At 35.0% G+C, this 15363-nt stretch overlaps 9 protein-coding genes across 9 annotated transcripts; 6 read left to right on the forward strand and 3 right to left on the reverse strand. All coding sequences in view use genetic code 12, as the record gives it.

Annotated features, from left to right (window-relative positions):
* Positions 1-143: 143 nt before the first annotated feature.
* On the reverse strand, positions 144-668 carry DEHA2G07524g (mitochondrial 54S ribosomal protein YmL23; the record flags this gene model as incomplete). Its single annotated transcript, XM_461874.1, has 1 exon — positions 144-668. One exon carries the CDS (start codon positions 666-668, stop codon positions 144-146), a length of 525 nt encoding a protein of 174 aa, XP_461874.1.
* A 349-nt stretch (positions 669-1017) lies between these two features.
* Positions 1018-1539, forward strand: DEHA2G07546g (DEHA2G07546p; the record flags this gene model as incomplete). Its single annotated transcript, XM_461875.1, has 1 exon — positions 1018-1539. One exon carries the CDS (start codon positions 1018-1020, stop codon positions 1537-1539), a length of 522 nt encoding a protein of 173 aa, XP_461875.1.
* A 184-nt stretch (positions 1540-1723) lies between these two features.
* Positions 1724-5146, reverse strand: DEHA2G07568g (DEHA2G07568p; the record flags this gene model as incomplete). Its single annotated transcript, XM_461876.1, has 1 exon — positions 1724-5146. The coding sequence occupies one exon, from the start codon at positions 5144-5146 to the stop codon at positions 1724-1726; it is 3423 nt and encodes a 1140-aa protein (XP_461876.2).
* A 246-nt stretch (positions 5147-5392) lies between these two features.
* On the reverse strand, positions 5393-7279 carry DEHA2G07590g (DEHA2G07590p; the record flags this gene model as incomplete). The annotated part of the gene is made up of 1 exon (XM_461877.2): positions 5393-7279. The coding sequence occupies one exon, from the start codon at positions 7277-7279 to the stop codon at positions 5393-5395; it is 1887 nt and encodes a 628-aa protein (XP_461877.2).
* Positions 7280-7941: 662 nt separating this feature from the next.
* DEHA2G07612g (DEHA2G07612p) lies at positions 7942-9801 on the forward strand (the record flags this gene model as incomplete). The annotated part of the gene is made up of 1 exon (XM_461878.1): positions 7942-9801. The coding sequence occupies one exon, from the start codon at positions 7942-7944 to the stop codon at positions 9799-9801; it is 1860 nt and encodes a 619-aa protein (XP_461878.2).
* Positions 9802-10314: 513 nt separating this feature from the next.
* DEHA2G07634g (DEHA2G07634p) lies at positions 10315-11937 on the forward strand (the record flags this gene model as incomplete). Its single annotated transcript, XM_461879.1, has 1 exon — positions 10315-11937. One exon carries the CDS (start codon positions 10315-10317, stop codon positions 11935-11937), a length of 1623 nt encoding a protein of 540 aa, XP_461879.2.
* Positions 11938-12152: 215 nt separating this feature from the next.
* DEHA2G07656g (DEHA2G07656p) lies at positions 12153-12722 on the forward strand (the record flags this gene model as incomplete). Its single annotated transcript, XM_461880.1, has 1 exon — positions 12153-12722. One exon carries the CDS (start codon positions 12153-12155, stop codon positions 12720-12722), a length of 570 nt encoding a protein of 189 aa, XP_461880.1.
* Positions 12723-12990: 268 nt separating this feature from the next.
* DEHA2G07678g (DEHA2G07678p) lies at positions 12991-13749 on the forward strand (the record flags this gene model as incomplete). Its single annotated transcript, XM_461881.1, has 1 exon — positions 12991-13749. One exon carries the CDS (start codon positions 12991-12993, stop codon positions 13747-13749), a length of 759 nt encoding a protein of 252 aa, XP_461881.2.
* A 354-nt stretch (positions 13750-14103) lies between these two features.
* Positions 14104-15318, forward strand: DEHA2G07700g (DEHA2G07700p; the record flags this gene model as incomplete). Its single annotated transcript, XM_461882.1, has 1 exon — positions 14104-15318. One exon carries the CDS (start codon positions 14104-14106, stop codon positions 15316-15318), a length of 1215 nt encoding a protein of 404 aa, XP_461882.2.
* Positions 15319-15363: the final 45 nt, after the last annotated feature.

Raw genomic sequence — 15363 nt, forward strand, 5'->3', positions numbered from 1 at the left:
TGACTTTATAACTATCTTCAGTGTATACAATTACAGATCGCAATATGATAATATCATTCAATTTAAATTATTTACAAAATCCCAAATATTTACACCATTAAATAGAATTATTTAAAGAAAAGAACGTCACAGCGTACGGAAATCTAACTTTCCAAATACTTTGCACGAAGATCTTGCATTGCCTTTTCTTTTCTGTTTAATTCAGCTAATTTACTCTTCATCTCCTTCATCTCGTCAGCGTATGCAATCAAGTTTTGCTTATAAGGATGTTCATCTCCATCATAAAGTTTCAATCTATCCATTCTGATGAGTCTCAATTTATTCTTTGGGATCATCCCTTTTACTGCTCTTCTCAATACTTCTGCGTACCCTTTGTTAGCGATCATCCTCTCCATAGGCACCAATTTTAATGAACCAGGACGAGTGCTATGCGACCAGTAAGTTCTGTCTTGTAATTTATTACCGGTTACTTTCAAATGTGCACAGTTGGTGACGACAACGTAGTCACCGTGGTCTCTATTTGGCGAGAACGTTGGCTTATGTTTCCCTTGTAACGTTAATGCTATGCTTGATGCTATACGACCTAAAGTTCTTTCATCAGCAGCAACATCGACATGATGCCATACCCTTGATAAAGCAAGAGCCGAATTACCAATTCTCTGAGACATTTTGCTTAATAGTATAGAATGATAGTATGTATAAATATGTCCGAAATGACTTATGGACTGAAAAATTTGGTTAGAACTTCGGCAAATGTCGCAAAAAACTTTTGTCACCAAATGTCGCGCTAATGTTGATTTTTCAACAACCAACTTTCATCGACAGTAGTAATATATTGAAGTCTGATATAAAGCTTAGTGAATAAAGCATTGTATAATAATTAATTTAAAGTAAACTCATCATTTTTATCTTTTCGTGGTTTATTAAATTCATTCCTAGAAGTATCATCGAATTCGGGTCCATACGCATATAGACAAGCTCAACACCAATTGCATAATCTAATAGATAAATACCAGAATGTTTTTCTTGAAAGATTTATCATTAAATTTAACTTTACATCCGTCATATTTTGGTCCACAAATGGATCAATACTTAAGAGACAAATTATTAAGTGACGTGGAAGGGACATGTACAGGTCAGTTTGGGTATATAGTGTGTGTTTTAGATTGTATGAACATTGACGTTGGGAAAGGAAGAGTCATACCAGGTTCAGGGGTAGCGGAGTTTGAAGTGAAATATAGGGCGGTGGTTTGGAAACCATTCAAAGGTGAGGTTGTGGATGCGGTCGTTACGACTGTGAATAAGATGGGGTTTTTCGCTGATGTCGGACCATTATCAGTATTTGTAAGTACTCACTTAATTCCATCAGACATGAAATTCAATCCTTCTGCTAATCCTCCAGCATACGTTAGCCCGGACGAAAATATTGAAAAGGGATCGAGAGTGAGATTGAAGATTGTTGGTACCAGAACCGATGTGAATGAAATTTACGCTATCGGTAGTATTAAAGAAGATTATTTGGGTCCAAGTCCTATGTGATTTAAACGAACTTCTTTACTATTTAATTGTTCTTTAAACCCCCTGTATTATTAAGTCGCTTAGTCAATTAAAATCTACATCACCTATGAGACTTCTTTTTACATAGCCAATACAACCTATTACGATTTAAATATATAAATATATAAATGATTCTATATTTTGCAGTTTTTTTGTACAAATTTAATCAACCATGCAAACGTTGATTATTTAAAGTATCATACACAGGTTTCGATGGGGTTGTGTCGTGATTGGTGCCTTTACCCTCTATCGAATCATTATGATCTGGATTCATTTTTTTATTCCAAGTTCTACCAGAACTAGAACCGGACAAGCTTCGCTTTTTATCAGAGCTAGTACCGAGTCGCATATTATCGATCTTTCCTTTGAGTGGCGTTAAATCGCTTCTTTGTGAGTGAGGTGGTTGAGGTGATGGTTGGTTCATATGCATCGAATCTTCACTAAGAACAATTCCTAGTAAACCAACTACACCTTGTTGTTTATCTGACGTCACAGGCTCCGATTGGTTTTTATTCATTAGATCAAACGCCGATCGAGAATACCTAAGTGAATTAGGTTGGGCGGGGGGCGATACTGATGTTTTATCCACAGACTGTGTAGGATCATAATTGGATCCATTGTCAGATCCATTCATATTAGAAGCTTGTTTTTGATTATAGGCTTGATTTAGTGGTTCGACTCGAGGAGCCTGCTTCGAATTGTATAAAGGTAAATTTTGGCTCTGAAGTGGACTTTTTTCATTGGTATCTAGTTCATGTGATGTAGCTGATGACAGATGCTGCGTTTTATCGGTGCGATTTATTCGATAATAATCGTTTAGGCTTACACTTCCCATTTGTTGATTTGATTCTCGAATGGTGGGATTGTGAGATTGATAGACATTGGAAAAGGAATCCCTACCATAGAACATCAAGGGTGACGGGCGAGATGAATTTGGTGTTCTTGATATGTCAGCAGCCAAAGATGGGCCATGCTTACTATGTTCACGAGGAGCTTCATAAATATTCGAAATAGATGCTCTTTGATTTGTTGTTTGATTAGGAGTACGCTTAGATAATTGATACAGCTGTCTATCATCATGATTTCGAATCCCCAACAGATTTTCAAGTTGATGTATGTTTGGAAGGGCACTCGAATTTTGAGAAGGATTCACTTTCATTGGGAGCAGTTTCAATGGTCGAAGTTTAGCTCCTAGCAAGGTCGTCGGCGGATCGCTATAATTTTTACCCTTGTCTCGAACGTTCTGTTCATGCGCTTTCAGGGTTAATGGGACAGGCACAGAGGTACTTCTTTGGTTTGAAGTGGTTTGACCTTTAGGCTTTTCTAATAGTGGTACTGATTCTGTTGTAGAAGTGCGTTTAGGAACCGACGATGAAGACATCAGATTGATATTCGTTACCAGTTGTATTCTTCGATCTTCCATAGGCGCATTATTTGAAATTGGAAGTAACCCATGAATTCGTTGAATACTCATACTCTCTTGATCTTGTATTGACGGGGTATTATTAAGCTGAACGCCCGGCATCAGTCTATTATGCGACGTATGGCCTATTGAATGATGACCGGGAAGCGGTGCTGGACGTATAATCAACAGTTCGTTATTTCTTGGATTAGAATTGGAATTATTTTGATTAATAGGAGCAAGTATATTTCCTTCCGTTTCTGTATTCTTCCTATTATTTGTAGAGTTGAATCGATTTAAATTATTTATAGCACCGTGAGGTGGTACATTTCTTACACCACGTTCATTTCCAAATTCACTGTTGCTGGCTCCTGATTTTGAGTTTGTAATATCAGAATGAAGATTATTATGTTCATTTATAGTTGACTTCCTTGCTAACACAGTAGCTGGAACATTTCTGTTACTAGCTGCAAGATGTTCATCATTATTAGTAACAGTTTGTTGATTTATAGGCGGTAAGCTAATATTATCATTATTAATTTTGGAAGGATTAGGAACATTATTATCTCGAATAGTATGACGATTCAAACTGTGAACGTCGCTATCGTCTACGACTGAAGTATGATCAGTAACCGTATTCGAATGGGGTAAATTAGGTGGTTGCGTTCTATTTGAATCCAGTAAAGTAAGCATTTGTGCTCCTATTCCATGTGGCGAATATGGGTCAGTTGGCTCATTCATGTCCACATCATCATCCGTATCACTATCGATGGAGATAATCTCAATTGCTTCTGGTTGGTAACTTGGTGTACGTTCTCTTGTCTCTTCAGATAAGACTCTAGACAGTGGGCTTCTTTTTACTTCTGTCAACTTATTCTCATTATATGAACTTTCACTACTTCTATAATTATTATTGTTATTATTATTACTGTTATTATTGTTGCTGTTTGATGTTTCGTTTATAGCTTCCCAGGTTCCATCATCATTAATCCTAACATTCTCAACTTCATCATTAGTATTTTCTAGAATATCACAATAATAATCTGAAATTGCTAAATGGGAGATTTCAATTTTATTAGAACAAACAGGACATATCCAATTAGGTACCTGCTCCTGTAATTGGAGGTACGATAAACCATCAAAACATTGAATATGTTGACAAAATATAGATTTTGTGGGGTATCTCATTCTAGCATATGTCAACGGGCATTTTAAGGATATCGAGGAAGTAGAAACAATAATATCGTCATCTTCACCATCGTCATTTGAGTATTCCTTCTTAATCTCTACGATAGTAGAGTTTTTGTGTATATGTGGCTGTTGAACAATAGTTTGGATAATTTCTTCACAAGAAACATATTCCACAATATATAGGTATAGAAGGAAACTTTCCGTTGTACCGGCATAAGCCATTTCAATTTTATTTAACTGCTGATCAGGCAAGATATGTGCCGTTACATTTGCGGGCCTAGCAGTTCCTGGTTTACCTTTAATTCCTCGAACATTCTCTTTGATGTGAGTTCCATTTACGTGGATTTCTATTGGTATTGGAAACTGTAAAAGAGCCGATGAAGTAGAAGCCGTGGAATTATTAGACACACCACATAGGAGATAAAATCTTATTTTTTCATCAGAAAGTTTAAGTAATTTGTTTTCTTCGTCATTCAAAATAAACTGGTACCTACAAACAGCCTTAGCCTTACTAGGTATGGCTATTTGTGGACCACCATGTACTAGTCGTTTCAATTTATAGAATGGGCTTTCTTTAAAGTACAATACATGCCCTTTATATGGATGTGATTCATTGCTAGACTTATTTTGAGATGACGAAGAAGATGAAGTTGATTGATTCTTATAATTCGAGTACTGGCCTATGCCTTCAACAAAGTTATATGCACCAGTTCTTAAGGCGTCATATAATGCTGTGAAGTTTGGAATTGGATCATTATTTCTTACTTTAAGTACTATCGTTCTGACCGCAAGTAATCTCACATTATCATTGAACCTTCTACCTTGTTCCAAATAACCCACCACTCGATCAATAAGATCCTGTTTCTTTCCTGAAAGTGGCAAAGATAGGCATCTAACAATGTCTTTGATCTGAGGTACCTTTAATTTATTAAGACATCCTATTGTATCAGAATATTCTTCATCTGACAAAATCGCTTGATTGCCAATACCACTCATACTTGATAACGTATTCCGTGTAGCTTAAAGTCCTTCGCGTGAATATAGTCCCATATAACTGTTACTAAGTGGTATTAATTTATACTAGGAAATATACACTAATAAATATCAACACTATCAATAATTTTTTTTTCTTGAAACACGCATTTGTTAACAAAATTCGATATGAATTAATTTATTTTTATCAAGCTATATAAGACGTAATTAGGATATATAAACCAATGTATAAATAACGAAATACAATCCTCACATTCTATCAACAGGAGTTAAACCTAACAATGTCATACCATTATGTAAGACTTGTCTGGCTGAAGCATACAAAGCCAATCTAGCAACAGCTAACTCTTTCTCTTGACCAGCAACCCATAAAATATCGTAACATTGAGAAGCAATATGAGTCAAGTTAAATAAGTATGTGACGATAGTAGAAGGTTCATGGGTCTTCAATGCTTTCTGTATGGTGTCAGGGTATTGAGCGAGGGTTCTAATTAAGTTTGCTGCGCATGGTTCGGTCAATAAATCGTAATTTGCATGCAACAATTCTTCTTCGGAGATGTCAGACTTTCTTTGAATAGATCTCAAACGGGAATGGGCGTATTGTAAATATGGGCCAGTATCACCTTCAAATGAAGTCATTCTATCCCATTTGAATTCGTAGTTATTGATACGCTTAGATTGCATATCTTGAATCATCACAGCAGAGATACCGACCAAGTCAGCGATCAAGTCAGGGTTTTCGATTTGAGCATATTTGGCTTCATTCTTCTTCATGACTTCGTGCATTTTTTCCTTAGTCTCTTCTAAAATATTGTCTAAGAAAACGACAGTACCCTTTCTGGTGGACATACCTTGAACCATACCAAAATTGACATTCTCTAAGGATTTGGCCCATTCGAAACCCATTTGCTTTAAGATTTCAAAGAATTGGGCAACATGCAAGTCTTGTTGCGAAGCTATAACATAAATCATCTTGTCAAACTTGTACGTATTGTAACGCTTAACAGCTTCACCAACATCACGAGTTAAATACAAAGAAGTACCATCAGATTTTTCTACTAAACACTTACCCAATTTCTTGTTGAATTTAGTTAAATCAATCAATTTAGCACCCCTGTCTTCGTGAAGTAATCCTTTCTTATCGAACGTATCCATGGCTGCTTTCATACTTTCTTTAGAAACTTGAGATTCACCAGAGTAGAGATCATACTTAATATTAAGACGGGCGTATGTGTCAATGTATTTGTGAATAGATAATTCTCTGAATCTTTTCCAAATCTTTAAAGCTTCCTCGTCACCATTTTCCATTCTCTTGAAATAAGCTCTTGCCTTATCATTCGTACCATCAGTTGCATCTTCACCTTCTTCGGTCACATCCTTGTTAACCTTAACATAAACTTCAAATAAATGGTTAATTGGGTCCTTTGCTAAGCTTTCTTCGGAGCCATATTTTTCGAAACCAACTGCTAACAAACCAAATTGTTTACCCCAATCACCTAAGTAGTTAATTCTGGTAACGTCCCAGCCAGCTTTTTCATACAAGTTAGATAAGAAACCTCCAATAATAGTGGATCTTAAATGACCAGCATGGAATGGTTTGGCAATGTTAGGAGAAGAGAATTCGACAATAACCTTCTTGTTAAGGCCAATTGGTAACGAACCGTATTTATCGGTTCTGACTAAGGTATCTTTAATAACCAAGTTAAATAACAATTCCTTACTGAAAAAGAATTGAAGGAATGGACCTTCAGCCTTGACATCCGATAAGTACTTACCCTTGTCGAAGCTTGCGCACCATTCAGCAGCCTTTTCCTTAGGATTAATACCCTTCAATCTTAATCTTGGTATTGGAATGATTAAATCACCCTTGTCTAAAGTAGATGGCGAGTCTAACGATTGGAAAATAAGTTCCCTTTCTACGTTGGATATTCTGTGTAATTCGTTCGTAATATAGTTTCTCAACACATCAGTTACGTTGGATTCTGGGTATGAATCCTTTAAGCTTTCAGGTTGACTTAAGCCCAACTTGCTTAAACCTTCGCTAATTGACTTCATTTCTTGAGCACTTGACATCCTCCTTATAGTATTGTGTGTAAAGAATCTATAGTTAGAAAATAGACGCTTCAAATATCTCATTAAAGGGTTGTAGCTTTGCAGATGAACAGTAGTATCGATGAAAAAAATTCGGTGAGTCAAGATGCCTTATGCCTGGTTCACACACGAAATGATTTGATCTTCAAGTATATGGACGGATATTTGTTAGATCTCCCTATAACCTTGATGATCGTGGTGCTTTATGTATATGGACAACCAAATTATACGGAAAACCAATGTTTAATCAGTTTTGAAGCAAAAAAAAAAAAGATTAAAAACAGAAGTTGCAAATATTCCGATACAAGTGACTCGAATTAAGGTCAAACCTAAAGGCCAACGTTACGTTTAGTTCTGAACCGTAACATAGTGGTTATATATGCACATAAATAAGCTTAATTAGTTAGCTAGTTGTAATTTAGGAATTTTTATAGGGAACTACTAAAAAAAGGTGCCTTAGAAATGAGTGGTGGCTAAGCACGTACGATATCGGGTACGTCTGATACGCTGAACACAAGGTGGAGCAAGATACACATACTTTTATATACAACATCAGTATATATTACTGCTGGTTTGTAGAGACATGATTCTAACATAGTCGTTATTTCTGAAAATTTGAGTGGTGTAGATTAACGCACTATTAAAAATCGGATTTCTATTAAACAAGCATCAGGGTGTAAATATTATTCTTTCAAATATACAACACTATGAATTCGGACAATAATATTAAGAAATTAACAGAGATGGGGTTTAGTGAGGAGCAAGCGGCTAAAGCATTAAATATTACTAAGAATGATGTGGAATCGGCAATTGCTTATCTTTTCGAAGATCCTATTGAAATTGATACCCCAAACGCTAACGATCAATTGGTACCATATAATGATAGCATAAATGTACTGAACCCAAACGATATACCAGATTTTTCACTGTATCAGACAGTGCCTCAAGAATATGGATCGGTATCAGAAAATGTACAATATGACGAAGAAGAGAGGACAGAAGAACAGGACGAGGATATAGGCTTCGAACATTATGAATATTTTGAAAGGCCGGCAGATGTCTGTATATTCGACAATGTAAACAATATGCAAAAGGAGGATGGACCACCAGTGATATTAAATAGAAGATGTGGATTTTTGGAAAACTACTATATCCCTATAATTACAATATTAGCACAATTGACTGAAGTCAAATCAACATTTTTAAAATCTCTCGGATACGAACTACAATATGACAGTAACTGGGCAATCGGCAAACCACAGAATATTAATATCCCTTCCGATTTGGACGAGCTGAAAGAATCTTCGTTCAAGTTTTTCATTGAATTACAGAAAGCCATAGGTTTCTTAGATGGCCAAAGCAAGAGATCATTTATAAGTGGGGACTGTTTGATTGTCAGCTTGCCTAATGATATGAAGAAGCGTTTAGTAAATAACAGAATTGAAACTGTGGACGAACTATTACCCAAGTTATATGAAAGTTTGCAAGATAATTATGATGCGATGTTTGGTCATGAGGATATCGTTGACAAGTTATTTAAATCAAGTGTGGAAAGCGTTAATGAAGAGTTAATTAATAATATTTTCACATTTGACGTTGATGCCGAATATAGACATAAATCGCTATATGACAGTTTTAATGAATTATTCTGGGGTAGTGACTTAGAAATGCTTGGCAACGTTAGGTTAATCGATACATCCAAAATATTAACCATTCAGCTAGTTGGAGATGAGGATTCATATGCTGATACTAATTTCCAAGTTGACGAAGTGTTTTATCCTGAATTATATAGTTCGGAATACTATCCTATAGTCAGTGAGATGAATAACAGAAGAAATGAAATAATTAAACAAAGAATGAAGATTAGTAATGAAATCATGCAACTCAACTCCTTTGAAGGAAAGAAGGTTAAGGGCTTCTTGAAGACTACAATTGAATATTTGAAAGGGCAAGGTAATGATACAAATGATTTGTACCAATTAAGTGAGAAAATCGATAATCAAAAAGTTACGCTTACCAAAGACTTGGATAGCTTGAATGAGCTGTATACAAGATTAGATATCAGAAATTATGAAAATGTCTTGGAGAATATCCGGAGCCAAGATGTTAAGTTTCCTACTAAATATGCTTTAATTGGTATAGTTCTATCCGATTCTGAGTACTATTATAAGTACAAGGGGTCCAGTACCTGGATTTACCAAAAAGGTATCTATTCTTCTAATAATATTGTTGTGGATTACGAAATTGATGAACTTGATTTTATGGCCATACAGCAAGATATTTTGCAATATACTACGACTGGAGCCAAACCAATGCTGTTGATATATGCATCAGTTGATATTTTGGATAACAGTTTTAGCCTTGACAATAACAAACTACATGACTTTTTTACCTCAGACAACACCGAATACAGCAAACAGTTAGCCGAGGCTGAAGTCTCAAGAAAAGATAGGGATATGGGTGATCGCGAAGATATGAAGCAACGTCTGAGTGATTCGAGTGAACTGAATAGCCCTGAACAGGATGAGAATGAAGACCGCAATGACGATACTTTGATTGATTTATAGTCTACTTGGCAATAAATTGTATTAACTTAATAAATTAAATTGCTAATTATTTATAGAGGTATCATCATCTGGTTTACTTGGTTTCATATATAATTGTCTTGTAATCTACTGATTTATAAGGATATAGAAACAAAAATGTACTACAATAGAATTGTATAAATATGCGCATCGTATAATCTCGTATGTAGCTGTGAGGAAGAAATCAGCACTTATTGAATATTTTGAGCTATTGATCTGTTTCAATGTTTGCAACTGAAGGTTAATAAAGTTAACTTAAAGTATTGGAAGCAATACTTGAATATTACTCATTTTAGGGACTGATAGCTAGATCTGTGTTAATTACTCATTTCAGACAAGTCTAGGGTAAAAAGAACAAGGCGACATTTAATGTATGAAGTAAACTGCCGTAGAACCTGTCTCGGATTTTCCGCCGTGGACGCGCATATTCTAATGGAAAAGAAAGTTTTCCAATTATTACTGTAAGACTATTTATTGAATATCAAAGCAATATGAATGATGAAGCGCGCTATTCAAAGGTACTTCAGGTTTCGTAAGCCTTTCTTTGTTGTAATAGTGTTGATTTCAGTAGTCTTTTCCTTACAATTTTTTAACTCATTAGTTCATCACTCACTTCCACTCGAAATATTTGATAATGATAATGTTGACACCAATAAGGTAATTGTGGATATAAAAATACAGAAATGCTTTAGATTTGGTAGTTGCAACAAATCCCCAGGTTGGGATAGAGTTTCTAAACCATTGAACATGTTCTCCAAGTCGATTATGATATATGACTATCATCTAGTTGTAAAACGTGAACAGATAAATCAAGCCAATAGAATTATGACTGATTTTCAACTAATTACTAACCCGGCTGCTCCAAAGGGTGACGGTTGGGTACAAGAATCCTATGAAAATTTGATATCATGGAAACAATACACGAATACCAATTCCCCAACCTTTGAATCTGCTCAATTAATTCGAGAGGTAAATATTTTGTTTGGAGACAAAGATTTACACGATTCAAGAACACAATGGGATTTTCAGTATCAGGAGTTGCCTATGCCATTCAATTCATTATTGCCAGTGCATTTGTCACTATTTAAGCTTTCAAGGTCGGAAGAACAGGAATATATTCAAAACTTTACAAACTTTAACGTTCTAAAACGAGAAGGAAATATAATCACAGAAAAGCCCAATTTTAGGATAATGCAAGTAAGTGATCTTCACTTCAGTTCTGATTACGAAGTATGTGATGATCGTGCTTGTAAACTGGATACAAAGACTTTAAAATTCATCGAAGATTCTCTTGAGTCAGACGATATTGATTTTGTTGTCATAACAGGGGATTTAATTGATCAGTTCAAAGTTAAGGACTTTAAATCAGTAATTTTAAAGGGTCTAGCACCAATATTGCGTAAGAAAATCCCATTCATTTTCACATTCGGTGAACTGGATAGCAACGAGTTTAATAATAAGAATGCTAATATCATCAAGTTTCAAATTTTACAATTTATTTCGACTTTACCAAATTGTTATAATTACGTCCCTAACCAAGAGAACCATGTACATGGCTTAACCAACTACAATCTTAAGCTTATACGAAATCAGAATTCCGTTCCAAGTGCTATATTCACTGTACTTGATTCAGAAAGCCATAAGATAGATGCGTCTCAAATTAATAGTCTCTATAGACTAAACAAAGACTTACCTCAAAATATATTCAAACTATTGTTCTTTCACTATCCGTTGCCTAATTTTAGACCCACTGGAAAGTTCAAGTTAATTGGATCCTACAATGAGAAGCATCAGTTAAATACAAAAACAAGTCATAGCTATCGAGATGACATTGTCAATTGTGGCTATAATGTCATTTCTGTAGGACATGAGCATGAAAACGATGCATGCGTCCTTAGTGAAAAACATCATCCAGAGACCAAAGAAAGTCTAAATGAAGCATGGCTTTGCTACAGTGGAATCACTGGTGATTCTGGTGTTACCAAGTTAAATGAAGACTTTGATCGAAAACTAAGAGTTTTTGAAATAATATTCGATAATAAAAGATTGATCAGTTGGAAGAGAAGCCTGAACAAACGCATTGGTTTTGATTACCAAATTATTCACCAACTTATATAATTCGTATTAGACGATATTTTCTATTACATCTCCAGAAATGTCGAATGATTTTCATTTAAATGTATGTGGCATGTATTAGAATTAATGCGATGTAAACTGTAGTCTCAAATAATTTTCAGAAAGATGGTCATCGCGCACTATAAATTTTTATATTCAAGTCTGATTTTAATTCACTACTCTATTCTTTTACTATAACACCTCTTTGGATAATCAATATGGGAAAGGCTAAGAAGACTAGAAAGTTTGCTTTGGTTAAGCGTACACTTAATGCAAAGGATCCACGTATAAATAAAAATAAGGCCGTAGCGAAGAAAGATGAAAAAGATCCAGAGTTAACCAAAAGTGTTCCACAAGTGTCATCATCATTATTCTTCCAATTCAATAAGTCGATCAAACCACCCTATCAGATTTTGATAGATACGAATTTCATAAATTTTAGTATTCAGAAGAAAATCGATATTACCAAAGGAATGATGGATACGTTATTTGCTAAATGTATTCCAATGATAACTGATTGTGTAATGGCTGAATTAGAGAAGTTAGGCCCCAAATATAGAATTGCTTTGAAGTTAGCAAAAGATCCTAGAATCCAACGTTTAAGCTGCTCTCATAAGGGAACATATGCTGATGACTGCCTCGTGAATAGAGTAATTCAACATAAGTGTTACATTGTTGCGACCAACGATGCCGATTTGAAGAGAAGAATACGGAAGGTTCCCGGTGTTCCTATAATGAGTGTTGGTGGGCACGCTTACGTTATAGAAAGGTTACCTGATGTTTTCTAAGTTGACAATATGAAAATTTAATATAATATTTTTGCTCTGAATTTATTATAGTACTAAGGGCATTGTTTAATATCATAATCACGATTGGCATATTGTATATATTTGCCACGGAAACAGGGATTCTAAGTTGTGTGAATATGTATATTGGGTGAAGTTATATAAGTTATTCTTCATTAAATCTATATTACAAACTGCAATATGTATAATATCTATTAATTAAGTATATAAAATTTTGCAATACTTAAGTGCACTTGCACCCATTTCACAAATGAAAATAGGTAAATTGTTTACCAAAATAAATATGAAATCTTTCCAATCAAACAATCTAAGCCAATCCTCATTTCTGAAGCCGTCGTCATCTCATCGTTACAACACACCTAGTGCTCTGAATAACAACAAAGAAAATTACTACAAATTCTCGAGCATTAGCTCAAATTCTTCGATAAGAAGACACATTCTGCCAACTGAATGTATTCATTCGTGGGAAACTAGTTTGGATAAAGAACTAAATAAAATCCTTCGTGAAACCCTAAATGGTCCTAACAAGGATAATAGAAACGGCACGTTGGTTGATCATAGTATCAGGAAATTGAAACAACTCTATGATGAAAAAGATGAGCTGGACATCCTTAAACTACTAGCCATGGACGTAGCAGAACTACTGAGTTTATCAATTCCAAATATTGAAACTGAAAATCATGCCGTAGGTAACTATTCAATACCACAGTTTCTCAACTTAGTAGAAACAAACCATTTGCTAATGACAAAACTCAACGAAATACAAAAAGCAATAAATATCTATAATATCAAGAAATCAGTGGTGATAGATAGAATGCTGAAACGGTTGGAGAATCCCAACGTGAACCCAACACAAGAGACCCTCAGCTGCAATCAAAGCGTTGATGAAGACTGGCAAGATTTTATCTCCACAAATAAAATTAGAAAGCAGGAAAAATTAGACAATATTAACGAAACCCTAAGTCTATCTAACTCTCTGCTAAGTGATTTGGATACAATTGATGGCTAATATAACTGTGCGTTAATATAGGTTTATATTCATACATACATGAATTTGTTGAATCTTCACTTAAGTTGCAACAAAACCATTTATAAAAATAGGAAGCTTGTAAGAGTATCTTAAGACATATTTCTAAATACCAAATATTGTGTTAACAGAATAACTATCTGGTATATTCCTATCTATCTTCGTTTACAGGAACTAAATAACGTACTTTGACCAGAATATGCCATTAACCTGTAAGCGTAGTGTATATTGGGTTCAAAATGGTTGTGAAAAAAAATCTACACGTTTAAAACAAATGTGTTGCAACAAAACATATCAGAATATAAACAGATATCATATCACGTAAAAGTACATATAATGGCTCAAAATAAACATAATAAGATAAATATTGAAAATAAAAGGAAACAGGGAATATCCCTAAAGAGATCTCGAAGCGTTGTATCCATGAATTCGAATATATCAGATCGTATAGCCACCAGTCCCTTAATTAGACAGATATCGTTCAAGAAACGAAGAGCCGATCTCGAAACAATGTCATACAAAAGCAATTATGACGAACCGAATCATGTTCGCGATGGGAATTTAACAAGCTTGAATGTTCATGACTCCAAAGGAAACATAGTGACGGATAATGAGGCACCGCCTAATAAAACAGATATATCACATCTTCATTTAGTCGATTGTGATTTCAATTCCAACATCAATGCATCCTCTAATTTGACCATTGACTTGTCAAAGAATAACTTCATCCCGTCCGCAAGACCCCCCAAAACTCCTTCTATTAAGTCACCTGTGCTTGACGACTGGGACTCATACAACTTCGTACCTAGTTGTTCGTCAAACGCAGAATCTTGTTTAACGGCAAATTCGATACCAAATTCGATATCAGATTCGATATCAAGCTTTGTGAAAAGGATCCCGAAAGGTATTCGGTCAGGCAAGTCTACAAACAGCAGCTCCTTACTGGAGAATAGCCATTGGGAAAGTTATGGCAATGAACTGTTCATTGTTGACGACGTTGTACATGCACATCGCAATAGATTGCAAGTAAAGTTAAATAAAGTTATCACTCATTCAAATAAACGATGGCTGAACATATTTCAGAAAAGAACACAAGCTGAAAATGGTCATGAGATTACACAATCCATATCACCCTTAGATCCTACAGAATCCCAAGAGAAATTCAAGTCACCAGTAAAGGTACACCACAGCTCAGGAATACAGAAGAAGGCAGCTGTGCAATCGCTCATCAAATGCGATTCTAATATAATACCCCAGAAAATTTTAATTTCAAACACTAAAGAAAATCATCCGAAAAAATTACCTGATTCCAGGTCTATCTATAACAAGCCTAATATTCACTATGTCAAGCGTGTTACCAAGCAGTTTAGAATTACTAATACTTCCGAAAAATCCAATGAAACAACATATTTGGTTCGCAAGGAGCAAATATTCTCGCCGAATACTGATTTAAAAGATTCAGCTAATAGTCCTAACTGTCCTGAAAACATTCAGGGATTTTCTTCTCTAAGTATAAAAGATTTCTTACAGGATGCAAATTCAACAAACTGAAAACTTCATCGTTATCTTTAGTTTTCTGTATGGCCCGATTTGGTA

This window comes from Debaryomyces hansenii (genome assembly GCF_000006445.2).
Source record: "Debaryomyces hansenii CBS767 chromosome G complete sequence".
NCBI lineage: Eukaryota > Fungi > Ascomycota > Pichiomycetes > Serinales > Debaryomycetaceae > Debaryomyces > Debaryomyces hansenii.